This window comes from Culex quinquefasciatus, chromosome 3 (genome assembly GCF_015732765.1).
Source record: "Culex quinquefasciatus strain JHB chromosome 3, VPISU_Cqui_1.0_pri_paternal, whole genome shotgun sequence".
Classification (NCBI taxonomy): Eukaryota; Metazoa; Arthropoda; class Insecta; order Diptera; family Culicidae; genus Culex; species Culex quinquefasciatus.
The window spans coordinates 38,063,039-38,079,210 of NC_051863.1; the positions used below are offsets into that span (position 1 = coordinate 38,063,039).

Consider the following 16,172-nt stretch of genomic DNA (forward strand, 5'->3'; position numbering starts at 1 on the left):
CGGATCGATGTTATTTTTGGGGTGATTAGACCTGATTTTTTTTCTTCGGTACATGCTTTTTGTGTACACGTTTTCTCATACAATATTACATGCTTTTTCTCACAAAGGTGATGTGCATGCTTTTGCATGCGATTTTACCATCGGATTTTTTGCTGTGTACCGAACAACTACTGTAAATATTAGTTTTTTTGTAATGCGGAAATTTTTAAAACACATATCGAGATTTTCTTGATCATCGGTCTTAATTTTTTGATGATAGATCGACAAAATTAGATTTTTACCTAAAGTCAAACTTTAGGCGGCTGTATATAAGAAAAAAGAAAACCTTTTTCAAAAAAATGTAGAAGTGTGTGCAACTTAGTTTTTCCAAATTTGTGAAATATCAATCAGTTTTTGTTTTTTTTTTCTTAGATATATACGTCTCAAATCGATCGGTTTAAAATACATAAATAAGCATTATTTTGTAAATGAAAATTTTAGTCAAAATTTGTTTTTTGTTCCTTAATTTTTAAAATATGTCCTAATATGGCAGCAACACTTTTGCCCATGTCCTCCTTGGTCTATAAATGCGTTTTTTTAATCCACTAAAACATATAAAATATTGCAGAAAGATGTAAGCCAAGCCAAAAATAAAATAAAATTTCATTAAATCGGCCTATTTTGCAAAAAATTACTCAGTAGCCAAAAGTTATTTATCAGAAATATCAGAATTTTTTTTATTTTTTTTTAAGATGCGTCGATAGTGAACATTTTTTTCCATTATTTCATGATTATTTCAAGTCTCACCAAGACAATTGTGCGTTTATGAACAGTGCATTGAACCCCAAAAAGTCCAAATGTTATGTTGTAGTAAAACTTATTAATGCTTATCAAAGGCTAATGGTTTACTCAAAGCATTAGGATTATATGGCAGGTCAGTTTTGTGACATGAAATCGCCACCTGTACAGCAAAGCAAAGGGTAGGTAAACCATCACCATCGCACTATCATTGATGCATATTTCGGTGCGTTCCTCGTCTCTTAAAATTTCTCTTCTCTTTCGCAGCTGAGTGATGGTCGGCTTGCTATCGCGAATATCGAAAGCCCATCAAATCGACGAGAAATACCCTCTCGCTGGCTCCGATGGAACTATCGTTTCAACCGGAGAGGCACGCACACGAAATTGCTGTATACATACACTGGAGCTCACGCACACAGATGAACTCATTTCTACAGGGCTTACGGGCGAGAGAATTTCACGATTGCTCTTTCTCTTGCTTTCTGAGCGAGGGGACTGGCTGTGTGAGAGATTTTTTTCCGTCTTACGCATCGGTTTGTTCGTTGCTCGCTATTTCATCGGCGTCGTTTTCGCTTCGCTCTCTTGATGCAGTTTTGGGAGAACGCCAAACATTTGATGATTTGAGCGAGGGACGATATCTAAAAGCCCTCGCCATCGGCGAGGAAACGAGTAAATACCATCCCTGCAGCAAAGGCGTAAATCTACGCCAAGCCCAAGCTCTACAAATTCAATCTAAAAGCTTCTAGAAAAGCACATCCAACTTGCATGCAAGATTTAATGCAAGTTGCTTGCGATTGATTTGTTTTTTTCACGTTTGGGTATATTATCGTAAATTGAACTAAAAATATTGATGAAACAATACTTTTTAACAAATTCAAATAAAAAAAATGCTAAAAAGTAGTGAAATACAACAATTCCTAAGTTATGGCTTGTTCAACAAGTAAAATGAAAACATTCCAGCCAGCAACAAGTGTCAGAGTCATATGATGCTCGCGCACACAAGTGGAGCCGGTACACACACACTCTCACCACGTAGCTCTCGCAGTGTACGTACGTAAGTCCGTATCTCTCTCTCTCTCACAGTAGATATCTACTCCGCTGACTTGCTAACACGTCCACGGCCCGTCCAAATCAACTCGTGACTTTGGTGCGAACGGTTCTCTCCGTCCATCGGCAGCAGAAGTCAGAAGTTTTGGTTTTCAACGGAATCGACGGGACCAGCCGCTCCGACACCGCCACGATGGCCAGCAACACCCAGGGAATCCAGCAGCTGCTGTCCGCCGAGAAGAAGGCCGCCGAAAAGGTCGGCGAGGCCCGCAAGCGTAAGTAGACTCGCGAGGTTGAAAATTTTCGCGCACGGTAGTCACATGACTACCTGCTGCTTCTGCTGCTGCTGGAAGAGGGGAACTTTACGTTTAAAACTTGACTAAGTTGAGTTACTAGACAAAGAGTTTAATAAAAATCTTTTTTTTTTTAATACCGCCCGGACGACAGGCAAGGCACGTCGGCTAAAGCAGGCCAAGGATGAGGCCACCGAGGAGATCGAAAAGTACCGCGCCGAACGCGAGAAGCAGTTCAAGGATGCCGAAGTCAAGGTAGGTTTCCCGGGGGGGTAACACGGAAATGTTCCGACCATGACTTCAAAAGTGGAGTTTGGGATACGGTTAAACGATGTAACAAAATGGAAGGGACATTTTTGTCATCCCATTGGTTGAGTGGTTCAGAGATTAGATAAAAGGTCAGAATGAGTTACACAACAGGGCAATGACAATAGGACTTTCAACGAATTCCAGGGTGTAATATATAAAAGTCTAATGGTTTTTTTTATTAAACCACTGAAAAATTGTTATCTTGATATCGTCACGTGATCTGAAATCGAAAAAACGACCAATATCGAGAAATAGGAGCTAACAACACCTGTGGTTCAATTAGCACTGTGATTTGTGTACCCTGCAAGTGTTACATTTCTCATCAACCGTTAAATACTTTATTTTTTCACGAGGATCCCATCTTTTACAAAATACAGTTCTTGTTAGGCTTTGTATAACAGGGTGTTCGATAACTGAGCGGTAGACCAGTTATAATGCAGACAAACGTCAAGAAACCAAAACAAACCGAAATGAACAGGGGGCCAGTGGATGCAAAAGGCAAGTTCAACAAATTAAAAATCATATTTTAAGTTTTTAAGCAATACCAAGTCGAAATTAACGGAAAATTGCAAGGTGAGCCCTGGAAACGAATTCAAGCAAGCTTTATTTTTACATTTTGTAGAAAAAATGCTATGCATCGGTGGACCCCTCACCATTTTTTCTTTCAGTTCAGTTAGCGAGCAGCACTTGGTTACTTGGCTACGTTCTCAGCCAAGTTACCGAACAAGTACTATAATTGTTTAATTAGATTTTTTCGGCACTCGTTTTGCAGTTTTCCAACGGTGCTCTGCCGAGTTGGATAAATGCGATGAGTGCAGAAAAATCGAGTTTTGGTAAAAAAAGAAAAGATTTGGTAACATTTTTTACAATTCCGAAAAACAAAAAAGACTTTTTCGAATTCCCGACTTATCCAGAAACTCAAATAATAGTTATTTCTTATCTAAAGAATGATTTTAAACAAAACTCTTTATAAAAACGTTACTTAATCCACCCTTAGGTGGTTGGCGCCTTCCTCACATTCAAAGGGTGCTATCCAAAATGGCAAAAAGTGCGTAAATAACACTAAAGTGCTTATAACTTTTGATAGGGTTGTCAGATCTGCAATGTTTTGAACGCGTTGGAAAGGTCTTTTAAATACCTGTCTGAAAATGTATAGCATGACGGGTTTTCTTACAAAAACCACCCTTTTTACAATCTTCCGGACTATTGTTAAAATCGTTTTTTAACATAACTTTTGAAGTACTTAACTAAACTGCATAATTTTTAATAGCGACTTATGGGACCCCAAGACGGATCGAATGACGCCAAAACGGACAAAATCGGTTCAGCCAATGTCGAGATAATCGAGTGACAATTTTTTGATCAACATCCCACCACACACACAGACATTTGCTCAGAATTTGATTCTGAGTCGATAGGTGTACATGAAGGTGGGTCTAGGAGGTCTAATTGAGAAGTTCATTTTTCGAGTGATTTTATAGCCTTTCCTCAGTAACATGAGGAAGGCAAAAACATTGGAAATTTTCGGAAAAACAAGTAACATAATAACAAATTCCTTAAAAATACTTCAAAAATGGAAGCACTCATTATTTCGATCCAGAGTAGAAACAAAAAGCAATCAATCAGTAAATCAATCATTGAAAAGTAACCGAAAGTTTAACAATACTTTCAATTTAAATGTTTATTTTTAAATTTGGATATCGTATAGGTTTTCTAAAAAAAAACCGTTTTAACCAGTTCCCTTATCAATTTTGTAAATTTTGATATTGAATTTTTGAATCAATGTTGATTTATCTAGTTGTCAGATTCAACCGTTTAAATATATATATATATTTTTTTTTCAATGAAAAACTCATTTTGATATGGTTCTATGTTTTTGACCACTTATTTTAAGTTCAATGTTTGCAGAAACATATTTGGAACGATTGACCAATAGAGTATAAGTTCCCCTAATAAAATCCGTAGTATCAGTTCAATAGAGCGAATCTGCGTTTGTAAACAGAGCCCTTTTGCTCAAGTGTCAGTTCACGTCAAGGAAGAGGGAGATAGACTGCTTGTTTACAATCGTGATTCTGCGATTTTCGCCCTATTGAACTGTTACTACGCAAATCAACAACAACAACACCTTTGCAATTGCCGTTCAAGAGCCAAACGACATGCGACACCTAGTGTTGAGTAGCAGAACAAAGCGAAGAATGTCGATTGAAATTTCCGCCCTTTGAGGTTATGTATGCGAATTCTGTTTTGTTAAATTCCAGCGTTCAAAACAACTTTTGAGCAAAAATTTGAAATGATGCTTTGTTAACTTTTGATGCTCTATCATTTTTAACAATATATTTTTTTCAAAATTATTATTTTTCGAAAAAAAATTATTGCGTTAACTTTTAGACACTCGTACCACTTTATTTTTTTCTCAAAAGTTGTTCTAAGAGCTGTAAATTCAATTTTAAGTTGGCATTCCTATGTAACCGAACAGCGAAAATTTGAATCGTCATTCTTCGATGCTTTGCGCCATCTGTCGGAGTTTTTGAGCTTTTAATCGCGAATAACTTAAATCAAAATTTCTTGGATTTATTTGTTAGCAATTTCAGTACTTTTTCATGTTTTCAAAATGTAAAAAAGTTTTTCTGTTTTTTTTTCATTCAGAAAGAACAACGATTGGAATTCATTCGATATTAAGGTTTCCAACAACTGAAAATCATGCTTTATCTATAGTTATTTACTCATACTCACAAAAAATCAAGAATAACATTTGAAAAAACAGTATATAAAATGACTTAAAGAATTTAGTAAAAAAATAATAAAATATCATGCAAATTTGTGTCAAATGCATCTTATATTTATTTTGGATTTTTAATGCCTTAATAGTAGTTTATGCAACAAGTTGCAAAAAGAAGATTTTTTCAGCACGAGTTGTACATTTATCCAACGAGGTTTACCGAGTTGGATAAATACGACGAGTGCTGATAAATCAAGTTTTGCAACGAGTTGCTTACAACATTTTTTGCAATTTCGAAAAACGCGGAACTATATGTCAAACATTCATGTGTTGATTAAATTCATCGTTCAAAACAAAAAAATATTGAAAAATGTTACTTTTCAATACTAGTGTTGAAAAGTTCAACTTTTCAGCACCCATTTCAGTGCTGAAAAGTAGAACTTTTCAGCACTGTTATTGAAAGGTATTAATTTTCCATTCTGTTATTTTTGGTAGGGAAAAGTAGGCCGTTTCGGTTTTCCAGAAGGGCAGGAAAAGTTGACAGTTTCACAGTGGAATTGCAAAAAAGTTCTTTTCATTTTTAAATAGATTGAAAATGTGAAAGGAACCTTAAGTTAAAGTTTTTAAAGAAAATTTTAGTGAATTTAATTTGAAAATTGTAATTTTTTTACAGTTAAAAAATAATTTTCAAACAAGTATGCTAAGGATTCCCGACTTTTTAATAAAAAATAACAAATTCCCGACTGTTTCCTATGTTTTGGCGGATTTTGGTGAATTCCCGACTTTTTCCTGACTTTCCCGATTTTTTGAAACATTTTTGGTACCTTCGGCATGCCCAAAGAAACCATTTTGTATCGTTAGTTTGTCCATATAATTTTTCCATACAAAATTGGCAGCTGTCCATACAAAAATGATGCATGAAAATTGAAAAATCTGTATCTTTTGAAGGAATTTTATGATCGATTTGGTATCTTCGGCAAAGTTGTAGGTATGAATAAGGACTACACTGGGAAAAAAATACACGCTAATTTTTTTTTATTAAACTTTTTGTCACTAAAACTTGATTTGCAAAAAAAAACCCTTTTTAATTTATTTTTATTTTTTTTGTATGTTTTAGAGGACATCAAATGCCAATTTTTCAGAAATTTCCAGGTTGTGCAAAAAATCTTTGACCGAGTTATGAATTTTTGAATCAGTACTGATTTTTTTCAAAAAATCGAAATGTTGGTCGCAAAATTTTGTCCACTTCATTTTTCGATGCAAAATCAAATTTGATTTTTTGCACATTCGAAAATTTCTGAAAAATTGGCATTTGATGTCCTCTAAAACATATCAGAAAATAAAAAAAAAATAAAATAGTGTTTTTTTGCAAACTTGATTTAGTGACAAAGAGTTAAATAAAAAATCACCAATTTTTCCCAGTGTAGTCCGTATCCATACCTACTACTTTACCGAAGACACCAAATCGATAAAAAAAATCTTTCAAAAGATACTGATTTTTGAATTTTCATGCATCATTTTTGTATGGACAGCTGCCAAATTTGTATGGAAAATTATATGGACAAACTAATGATGCAAAATGGCTTCTTTGGGCATACCGAAGGTACCAAAAATGTTTGAAGACAAAAAAAGATTTCCTTTTTTTCAATGTACACTCATTTTGCAAACTATTACATTAGCTCTGGTGTGTATTGGGTTTAAAAGAGAAAAAAAAAACACATTTTATATTTGAACGCAAAAATTACCGATTGGACGCACAATTATATTCTTACTAAATCTAAATAAATAAATAAAGTTAAAATAAACTGACATCGAGTTATGAAAATAAAAATTCTTATTTTTTTTATCTTTGAGGCAGAGCAATTCTCCCAGGAATCCTTAATTATTTATTTTTTTCATTTGGAAACGAAACAGATTAATTTTATATTTTGAGTCCTTTTGAAATATCAGTCTAAAATATATTTTTATACATCAGAAAGATTGGGAAATTTCACGAGTTAATAAACAGTTGCAGAGATATCGGAATTTATAGCTGAGTGCAATTTGGGTGATTATCAAAAAAAAACTTTTTTCCTGTTTCTTTTCGTGACTGTATATTTCAGCAATCATTTTCAAAGTTTCTTAGACAAATTTATATGGCATTTTTGAACCTCTTGTAATAAAATCAGATATGGGTAAAATGTAAGACTTTTTCAAATATTGACAAAAAGAAGACCTAAAAAAAACTTGTACATTGGACAGTTAGACATTTTAAAACATTGTCGATCAAGATTTTAATTTTTATTATAAATTTTGGGACCATACACACTTAGATTTTTTACCGAATTCGGTAGTTGAAAGATCGGTAAATTTTAGATCGGAAAACCATCTGTCAAAATGAACAAAATGTTACCGAATTTCGGTTGTACGATGAACAATAATGAAGTTTATTACCGTATTTCGGTAAGTTTTTACCGAATTTGGTAATTTTCAGTTTACCGAACTGTTCAGCTGTTGAAAATCGGTAAACTTTACCGAATTCGGTAAAAAAAACTATGTGTGTAAACTGAACAATATTAAATCATTTTACAAAAAAAGGTTCGTTAACTTTTTGATATTTTGCACACATTTGACAGCCGAAATATTTTTTTCTTGTTCACTAAAGTTCTACCAAATAATGCACAATAAAGTCGTGCATGATTTACTTCTAATTATTCGTTTAATCTCAGAACTTGACAACAACAAAACGGATAATAATCATAACTAAAATCTAAGGCGTAGAAGCTTGGGTCCAAGCATTTTTTCCAGATTTTTTTTTTATATTACAATATAATTTTAACAGAGAAAAAAAATATTGATTTCGTTTTGATAAAGTTTGATGAATATTTGTTTTTCAACTCAAAAAAAAATCTCGTTTTTCAGTCGAATTCCTTAGTTTTTCCCGGTTTCTCCCGGTGGAATCAAATTCTCGACTTTTTCCAGGTTTTTGTTTCTCGAGGTGGTCACCCTGATTTTAGTACAGACCTCTTTCTAGTACCGAATCATACAACCTCGTTAAGAACTGGTTATGTTTGAAGAATGGAAAAACTGACAATAATAGTACAAGAATTCTGATGTTTATCTTATTTTTCTTTTAAGCAGCTGATTTTGGAACTGAAAAAATTATACAAAAAAACTTATAAATTATTTTGAAATAATCTTTTTATATGTTTGAATTTTGGACTTTTTTCTCATTTTCTAACTTTAAACCGTTTGGTATTCATCCTTTTGCTTCACATCCCTTCCAGTTAGCTAAATTTTTTTAACTGACGATATTTCGGCAAATATAGACTTTTTGAAATGTTTGGTTCCCAACTTCAAATTCATCTAATTTTCCCCTTCCTTCTTTCCCTGCAGCACATCGGCTCCCGCGAGGGCGTCTCCAACAAGATCGACGCCGACACGCGCGTCCGCATCGACGAGATGAACCGCGCCCTGAACACGCACAAGGAGCACGTCATCCTGGACGTGCTGAACTTTGCTTACGCCATCGAGGCCAAGATGCACAAAAACTACCGCGACTAGGGCGGGGGAACGCGCAACGACCGGGGGCAAACGATGTTGATTTTCATTATTTGTCTTTTTTTTGTTTTTGTTTTAACTTTTTTTTGGTATGATCAGAACAGCGATCAGTGTTAATTTTTAATTTTTAGCTGTAAATAAGAACATGTAAGAAAGGAAACGCTTTAGGTTAAGGCAATAAACGTAAGATAAGATAACTAAGAAGAGGGTGTTTGTGTTTCACTGTCTTATCTTCCCGTCGTTCACCACGAGATAAGGAATTTCTCAATCTTTTTTCACGGCAGTAAGCAACGCTCAACTTGCTTGAGTTGCTCATGTCTACTTATCTAGGAGAAATGTTTTCAGGGGAAGTATTTTATTTATTTACACAGTCACGACAATTCTCACATCTTTCGCATTCATCCATCCGAAACGGAGAAATCCAAGAAAATTACAACAACAAAAAGATTCAAACTACTCTCAACGATCACACACACACGCACACTTACTAAAGGTCCACCTTGTTGTTGAGCGCCGAATAGCCGACCGGAATTTCACGCATTTCCGTCTTCAGGCACAGGAACTCGCCGCCGACGCACATGAGGGCCGTGCAGACCGCGTTCAGCAGCCACCAGCTGATGGTCGCGGGGAAGGCGCTGTTGTACCACCAGCACACCACCAGGTGGATGACGTGAAAGGTCACGGCAAAGTCCAGACACAGCTTGGTCCGGCGGACGACGAACCAGAGCGCGCCCGAGCCGACCAGCGAGTTGAGCACGAACGCGAAGATCACCAGCCGGCCGCCCAGGTCGGTCACGTGGATCTCCTAGAAGGAAAGAGGGGGCGAAATGAGATCAATCAATCAATTTTTAACGATAGTTCGCAAGGAAGATTCGGACAATATTACTATCACAATATCTGAAATCCGGCCTTCAAAAATTGATAACTTTTGATAGGGTTGTCAGATCCTCGATGTTTTAGGCTCATTTGAAAGGTTTTTCAATTATCTAACTAACGATAGGTCGCATGATGGACCCGGACAGCTTTAAAAAATAGAATTGTTTCCCGATTGGGTCCATGAATGCATCAATTTCTAATGATCGGGATGACTGTCAATCGATAAATTGAGATTAATGAGAACTTAACAATTTTTCAGATTCCTTTACCCGGACGTCACACCATAATGTCGACCATCAACTCCGAGTGTGACCAATCCTTTCAAAATGGCCATTTTCATTACCAGTATCAAAAACCATGCATTTTGATACCCATATTGCCAAAATCGTATGGGTCGGTAAATGTCCCCCCGGGGCACTGGCCGCTCCGGGTGTGGCCACTATCCTAAAAGATTGTTCCCAACCCCATTGCCCCACATCATTTCTGTATTCCATAGCATCTTGGAACCCCTCTCAAGTTCGTGCACAAACTGTGTCTTTTAACGTGTGTGTGTGTGTGTGTGTGTAAACGTAAGGTCAGTCTTTGATAAAAGTCTGATGGGCACTAAATCCTCCTCTGTTAGCCTTGCGTTGCGTAGCAGACATCATCTCTGCTTGGGACGTAAGATTCAAGTACCTAGAATGTCACGTCGATAGCATGCGATGGTAACGCACGACAACCTACAAAAAAATTAGATTGACGTTATGACAAAGTCCTTTGTCGAAACTGCCAGTCGGCTTGTTTCCAAAAATTCCGAACCAAATGCCAGATGTCGGATAATCAGGGATGTGCCATGTATGCCTAAACGTCTGTTGCCTGTGACTTAACGGACCAAACAAGTCTGAGTAAACAATCTCTAAAGGTCTGTTTGCTCACGCCTCTAATGTTTTGAACGGAGTTCTTGCATGTTTTCCTTCACCACAAGCCTTACAATCATTAATCGCTCGCTTTTTGTCGATTGCATCTTCAATCCAGCCAGCTTACAAAGAGAGCATAATTTTCGAAAACTCTTACATCCAAGATGAGCAAGCCTCTTATGACATAATTGAATATAATTACCTCTTTACTGTCAAACGTAACACGTTTTTCAAGGAATGCTAAAGCAGAGTAAGTTATCTTCTAACTTAGGAATGATTAACGCGTTCGCAAGGTAATTGTTCAACATTGTTCTTTAATTCAGTTTTTTTCTTAACAATTTTCAGTTTAAGCTTATACACGCCCTTAGATTTTGACACAATTTTGTGCCCTTCCTTAGCGGTTGCAATCAAAATAGGATTGATCGCCCAACGGTCCTTAGCTTGATAGCCTTCTTGGACCATGTGCCGAGTAGCACCGGAATCTACGACCACTGGGATGGTCCGAGGCTCCCGGCTGATAATTGCTCTCGCTCCGGTACTAACTCTCGCTCTTCGAATCGAACCTTACGACTCGTTGACGGCTTCGGGGACGGCTCATCTCTTCGGTACATATTTTCTGGCTGGCATGCTTTCACGGCGAAACAGTCTTTGGCCTTGTGTCTGGCTTCTCCGCAATGATAGCAGACTATCTAATCCAGCCGACGTCGCCGCTTCTGGCGCTTGGCAGCCATGGCAGGTCGTTGGATTCCACTTGGACCGTTGCCGCTTGCTTCATCTCAGCGTCTAGAGCGTCTAGAGACATCGAATTCCATCGAGCATCAGCGTACCTGTGGCGTTCTTGCGTAAAAGCGTCCATTATGTGAAAGAAACTCCATGGAATAGCTGCTAAGAGCGTTTTCATCTTTTCATCGTCAGCGAGAATCTCTCCGGCAATCTCCATCTTGCGAATGAGAGTCTCGTGGGTGAAGAATAATTCCGAGAGTGAGTCAAACGATTTATATCCAAGCAGGTTTAACTTTTTACGCTCGGCAAACAGAATCATCTGCCCTTGCCGGTTGTAAACGTCGTCTGACTTGCCCAGTACTAATTTGGCAAAAGGAACGATAATATAACTTATTGCATTGTTGTCAATGGTCATCATGATCAGAGCAAGGGCAGCATTGTCGTCCTTCAGACGGTGCTCGAATTTCTCAGGACGAGTATAAATCTCACTTCCGTGGTTACATTCATGGATCAAATGATCTGAGGTTACACTGGGCCCATTACTTGTTGGTTTTGGGTAAACGACGAATCAAAAAGGATGTAGCATCAAATGAGACTCAGACTAGCTTTAGTTCATATATTGCTGGGCAGGCATCGGGCAGGCATAATTTATAATTAATGTAATTATTAATTATATAATTAATTACTACATAAGTAATTGTCACGGTAAACTGTTTCGTTAAAGTTATAGATGTCTTATGGCGCCTTCTGCATGGTTAATCCGTCATCGTTTCATTCAACCGAGTAATGCGCCTAGATCTATAGAAGAAGTGAACTTGCACCCGGTGGAAAAGGTGTCAAATCCAGAGCAACATTTGAAAGGGGCGGTAACAACAAGCCTCCGTGGGAGATCGTTAGGAGAATTTACTCTGCTGTGATTGTGTTGACGGCTGGCTTTCAATGCCAGCTCAATTACGACATAAAACCGGAGATCGCTGAGGTGTTCGAGAGAAAGGTGGCAAAGAAAAATGACAAAAAGAGTGCTTGTTTTCCGATCAAGGATTTTGATTATCCCCGGCATTAGCCTTGACTAACATGAGATTTGGAAGAATTTAAAGAAAAGATTACGTGTGATTCATCAGCTTCTCTGCCACCCAATCCCTCCCAGCACTTACGTGGTACTCGAAGATGTGGTCCAGCGTGTGGTTCGCCTCGGCAAACAGGTCCATCACGAACATGACGGTGCCGAGGCTGGCGTACAGCAGCGCCTGCATAGCGACGATCTGCGCCACCAGCAGGTACGGGTCCCAGACGGACGTCCGGAACGTCCCCGTCAGCTTCTTCATCGCTTTGGTTTTTTTTTTTTTTTTTTGCTTCGCTCGGGACTTTAATTCGGGAAAAACTCGACGTTAGTGACTGTGGTGGCGGTGACACGACGAAACTCGAACGATTTTCATGATTTTTACAACATTACGCGAAAAGCAGGGAAAATTACGTCGATTTCATGACGCAAAAAACTTTCTGTTTTGGTTTCACTGCGTGATATTTTGGTTGTGGTGGGTGGAGGAGAACTGTCAGTGATGCTCGCACTCTTGGGTGTGGATCCTATGTTAGGACTGTCAAAGCGACGATTCAAAGCGTGGATTCTATGCTGCGGCGTGAAGTTTGTTTTTGTTTTAGATTAAAAACCGCGAGGAAGTCGAATAAAATTGTGGTCGGCAACGTTTTTTGAAGCAGATTCCTGTAGGTATTTTTTTTGTTTTTCAAATTACAAAATGAAAGTTTAAAAATGGATTTCCTTAATACTTTAAAAGATTAGATTGCTTTTTTACCTGAAAATAAAAATAGTGCGTCATCATATTTCACAACTATATTTCATAATATTATTGAAAATTGATCCAGTTTGCTGTGATTCATAGATTAAATTTAATAACAGTGATTTTTATTAAATATTATGGACCCTTCCTGTTAAATAACATTTGACGAACTAATTTTAGCATGGTAAGATAAAATAGCTGGAGTTTTTTTTGAAAAGGTCCAATAAACCAAATTTCCAGTTTTCGTTTTTTGGGTGTTTTTGAAACCGCCTTGAGTCAGGGGTATTAAAAAACACCCAAAAAGCAAAAACTGAAAATTTGGTTTATTGGACCTTTTCAAAAAAAAAAACTCCAGAGTTATGCTCTTGCTGCACAATGGTTTTTCAACACGATGCGTTCATTAGTCGAACAAAGCTTGATGAGTTGAATACATACAAAGAGTGCTAAAATAATCAAGTTTGATAATCTAGTTAATTTTTTTTCCTAAAATCAAGTTATAAATAACTCATTGCGAAGTAAGCAAGCAAGTTTCTATTCAATATTAAGCAAAAAATGCCACAAGAGTACGAATTTGAAATACATATTTACATAGTTATTATGTTTTGTCTCCCAACTTAAGCAACAACAAACATACTAATGGACCCGTTGGTAATTCCATTGGAGACGGACAATCATCCAATTCCGGACATTAAATACGAATGTAATTTTTTCTTTTAACTGTGATGATTAAGTTTAGAATTAAAGTTTGTTTTCAAATTTTCTTTTCCAGACTTGGACCACACAGCTGATGTGCAGTAAGTTAACACACACGGCCATCACGCGAGCTTTACGTCAAAATCAACACCCAAAATTCGGATGATTGAGATAGACCAATACTGTCGTTGTCAATCGATCGGGCGTCAAACATCGATCGTCCATGATTTTTTGCATATTTTTCCAATTAATATTTCTCGAGAAATGGTTGGATCTCTAGCCAGAGCCAAAAGCAAATCCTATACCTTTCTTTAGTAAGAAAAACAAAAATTAAATTCTAATCAATTCAACCACTAAAATTCTAACAGATTGCACGCCTGGGGCGAAACGCTGCGGGAAGCGTTTGAGCAGTGCGGGATGGCCATGTTCGGCTACATGACCGAACTGGACACCGTTGGCATCAGCCGGTGCTACCAGATCCGGACGGATCCGACCGACGACCTAGAGAACTTGCTGTTTCGCTTTCTGGACGAGCTGCTGTTTCTGTTCTCGGCCGAGCCGTACCAGATCTGCAAGAAGCTGGAAATTACCAAGTTCGACACGGAGAACTTTTGCATCGAGTGCCGGTGTTACGGCGAGGAGTTTGATCTGAAAAAGCACCCACAGGGCACGGAAGTTAAGGCCATCACGTACTCGGCCATGCAGATCAACCAGCGGCCCGAGCACGAACAGAACGAGGTGTTTGTGATAATCGACATTTGAATAAAGCGTGCTTGGTTTAAATCTAACTTTAATTATCTAACTTGGATCGTCCTCCGGTTCGTCCATCTCAACCTTAACGAAACACTCCAAAGGGTCTGCCAACATCGGGTCCTCCCCCTTGCGCGAGCTGTCCTCTTTCCGCCTCTTGGTACGTCCCGCCATAAAGTCCGTCAGGCCGTGCCTCGTCACGAAGCTCTGGGACCAATCGTAGCCCGGCATGTTGTCCTTAAACTTGCTAATCACCAGATTTTCCCGGTCCAGGTAAGACTTGACCAAACAGCGCAAATCCAGGCTCGTCAAGGCATTGTCCTGGGAGGAAAACAGCATCACCGTGCTGACCAGCTCCTTCTCGAGATTCTCCGGCAGCCAAATGGGGCCACCCTTTCGGCCCACCTGTACCGGTTCGTCCGGGTTGAGCCGGGCCTGCTTGAGGTAGCGGTGCAGCGCCGACCGCGATATACCGAACTTGGTTTGCGCCATCCGGACGGTCATGCCGGCGGCGACCGCATCCATAGCCCTCTTCAGCTGCTCATCATTGATTACGCGGCTCTTCCGTTTCGTTGGATCCTTTTTGTGGATGCGGGGCATCGTAATCCTGTAAACATGAATCAGTTCTTGCGAGTTTTTAAAGTTACTTATTAATCCCTTCACTTACCGCAATATTCCTTCAGCATTTAATTGGTACCAATTGCAATTAAACGCTTTGCTCTTTATTTATTTACTAAAAAATGAAGCAACCTTCAATATAAATTTATGTAAATATTAAATAAAATTTAATTGGTTTGTTTTGGTTGCTGGCTACGTGACGTTTTGATTAATCTTTGTTGTTTGGATTCTATGCTCACTCGAGTTCAACAGTGTGGATCACAAGTACTTTAGAATGTGGATTAGGAGTGCACATGCACACGATGACGAAAAATACCAAATAACCGGGTTATATTGTACGATCAGTTCCTAGCTGGACTCGGTCACAGGAAACGACCGGCGACTCAGTGACCGACGAAATAGGCGGCGGGCCAGATGCGGGCATAAAAATGTCAAAATCTCTTCCTCCCTCACTTCGTCTCACCATCCAGCTGCAGCTTTGTTGACAAACAAACGGAGCACGCGGTCGCATGATGGTGGCATCGAGCCAGAATTAGGGGTGATCATGTGATTAAAAATGAAAGTTTTTTCAAGAAAAATAATATTTTTCCGACCGAATAAAAAAATTGCGAGCATGTTCAAACAATTATTCCTGGTGTCGGAGAAGTGATAAAAAAGCAAAATTATAATCCATAATTTTTCTATAAATTGAATTTTTTCACTCCAACTGGGAACCCCTAGGTCTATCCACGACCGTTTCCAATGACCGTGAGAAGATGCCAGAAAATCCAGCTACGAGCTAAATCCACAATATACACTGATAATCAACATTACACACTGTTCAGTTCACTTTTACACACTTGTATGGGATTTTTCAGTTCAAGTATGATTACACTCTTTGGTGTAATGCTGTTTACCAGTGTAGAGCTATACACTATTTAAACTATTCGCCATTTTCAAAAGTTTGGCTAGATAATATCGAAGTCCGCCATCTTAGGCCCACAAAACGGGGTACGCTCAGTTTGTATGGGAGCTGTCAACATGCTCCCGGGCTGCAATACCTCGATATTTTCAAAACTAATGATTGGAAAGCAGCTGTACGTCTGTAAAAAGCATTTTAAAACACTTTTTTCATCCAAATATTGAAACCTAGGCT

The 16,172-nt window shown here is 38.3% G+C and overlaps 4 protein-coding genes across 6 annotated transcripts; 2 read left to right on the top strand and 2 right to left on the bottom strand.

Moving 5' to 3' along the window:
• Positions 1-1,888: 1,888 nt before the first annotated feature.
• On the top strand, positions 1,889-8,889 carry LOC6039410 (V-type proton ATPase subunit G). The gene is made up of 3 exons (XM_001848970.2): positions 1,889-2,099; positions 2,272-2,372; positions 8,521-8,889. Exons 1-3 carry the CDS (start codon positions 2,018-2,020, stop codon positions 8,686-8,688), a joined length of 351 nt encoding a protein of 116 aa, XP_001849022.1. The 5' UTR covers positions 1,889-2,017; the 3' UTR covers positions 8,689-8,889.
• A 134-nt stretch (positions 8,890-9,023) lies between these two features.
• On the bottom strand, positions 9,024-12,743 carry LOC6039409 (protein SYS1 homolog). Its single transcript, XM_038262647.1, has 2 exons — positions 12,335-12,743; positions 9,024-9,490 (listed from the first exon to the last, which is right to left on the bottom strand). The coding sequence occupies exons 1-2, from the start codon at positions 12,503-12,505 to the stop codon at positions 9,173-9,175; spliced, it is 489 nt and encodes a 162-aa protein (XP_038118575.1). The 5' UTR covers positions 12,506-12,743; the 3' UTR covers positions 9,024-9,172.
• Positions 12,744-12,752: 9 nt separating this feature from the next.
• Positions 12,753-14,457, top strand: LOC6054717 (protein archease-like). Of its 3 annotated transcripts, none has more exons than XM_038262648.1 (4): positions 12,753-12,902; positions 13,596-13,676; positions 13,746-13,770; positions 14,038-14,457. In XM_038262648.1, the coding sequence occupies exons 2-4, from the start codon at positions 13,613-13,615 to the stop codon at positions 14,429-14,431; spliced, it is 483 nt and encodes a 160-aa protein (XP_038118576.1). In that variant the 5' UTR covers positions 12,753-12,902; positions 13,596-13,612; the 3' UTR covers positions 14,432-14,457. The 3 variants fall into 3 exon arrangements, with proteins under 3 accessions (XP_038118576.1, XP_038118577.1, XP_038118578.1); XM_038262649.1 differs by having other exon boundaries at positions 12,788-12,906; XM_038262650.1 differs by lacking the exon at positions 12,753-12,902 and adding an exon at positions 13,072-13,160.
• On the bottom strand, positions 14,443-15,377 carry LOC119769593. The gene is made up of 2 exons (XM_038262646.1): positions 15,087-15,377; positions 14,443-15,026 (listed from the first exon to the last, which is right to left on the bottom strand). Exon 2 carries the CDS (start codon positions 15,017-15,019, stop codon positions 14,468-14,470), a length of 552 nt encoding a protein of 183 aa, XP_038118574.1. The 5' UTR covers positions 15,020-15,026; positions 15,087-15,377; the 3' UTR covers positions 14,443-14,467.
• Positions 15,378-16,172: the final 795 nt, after the last annotated feature.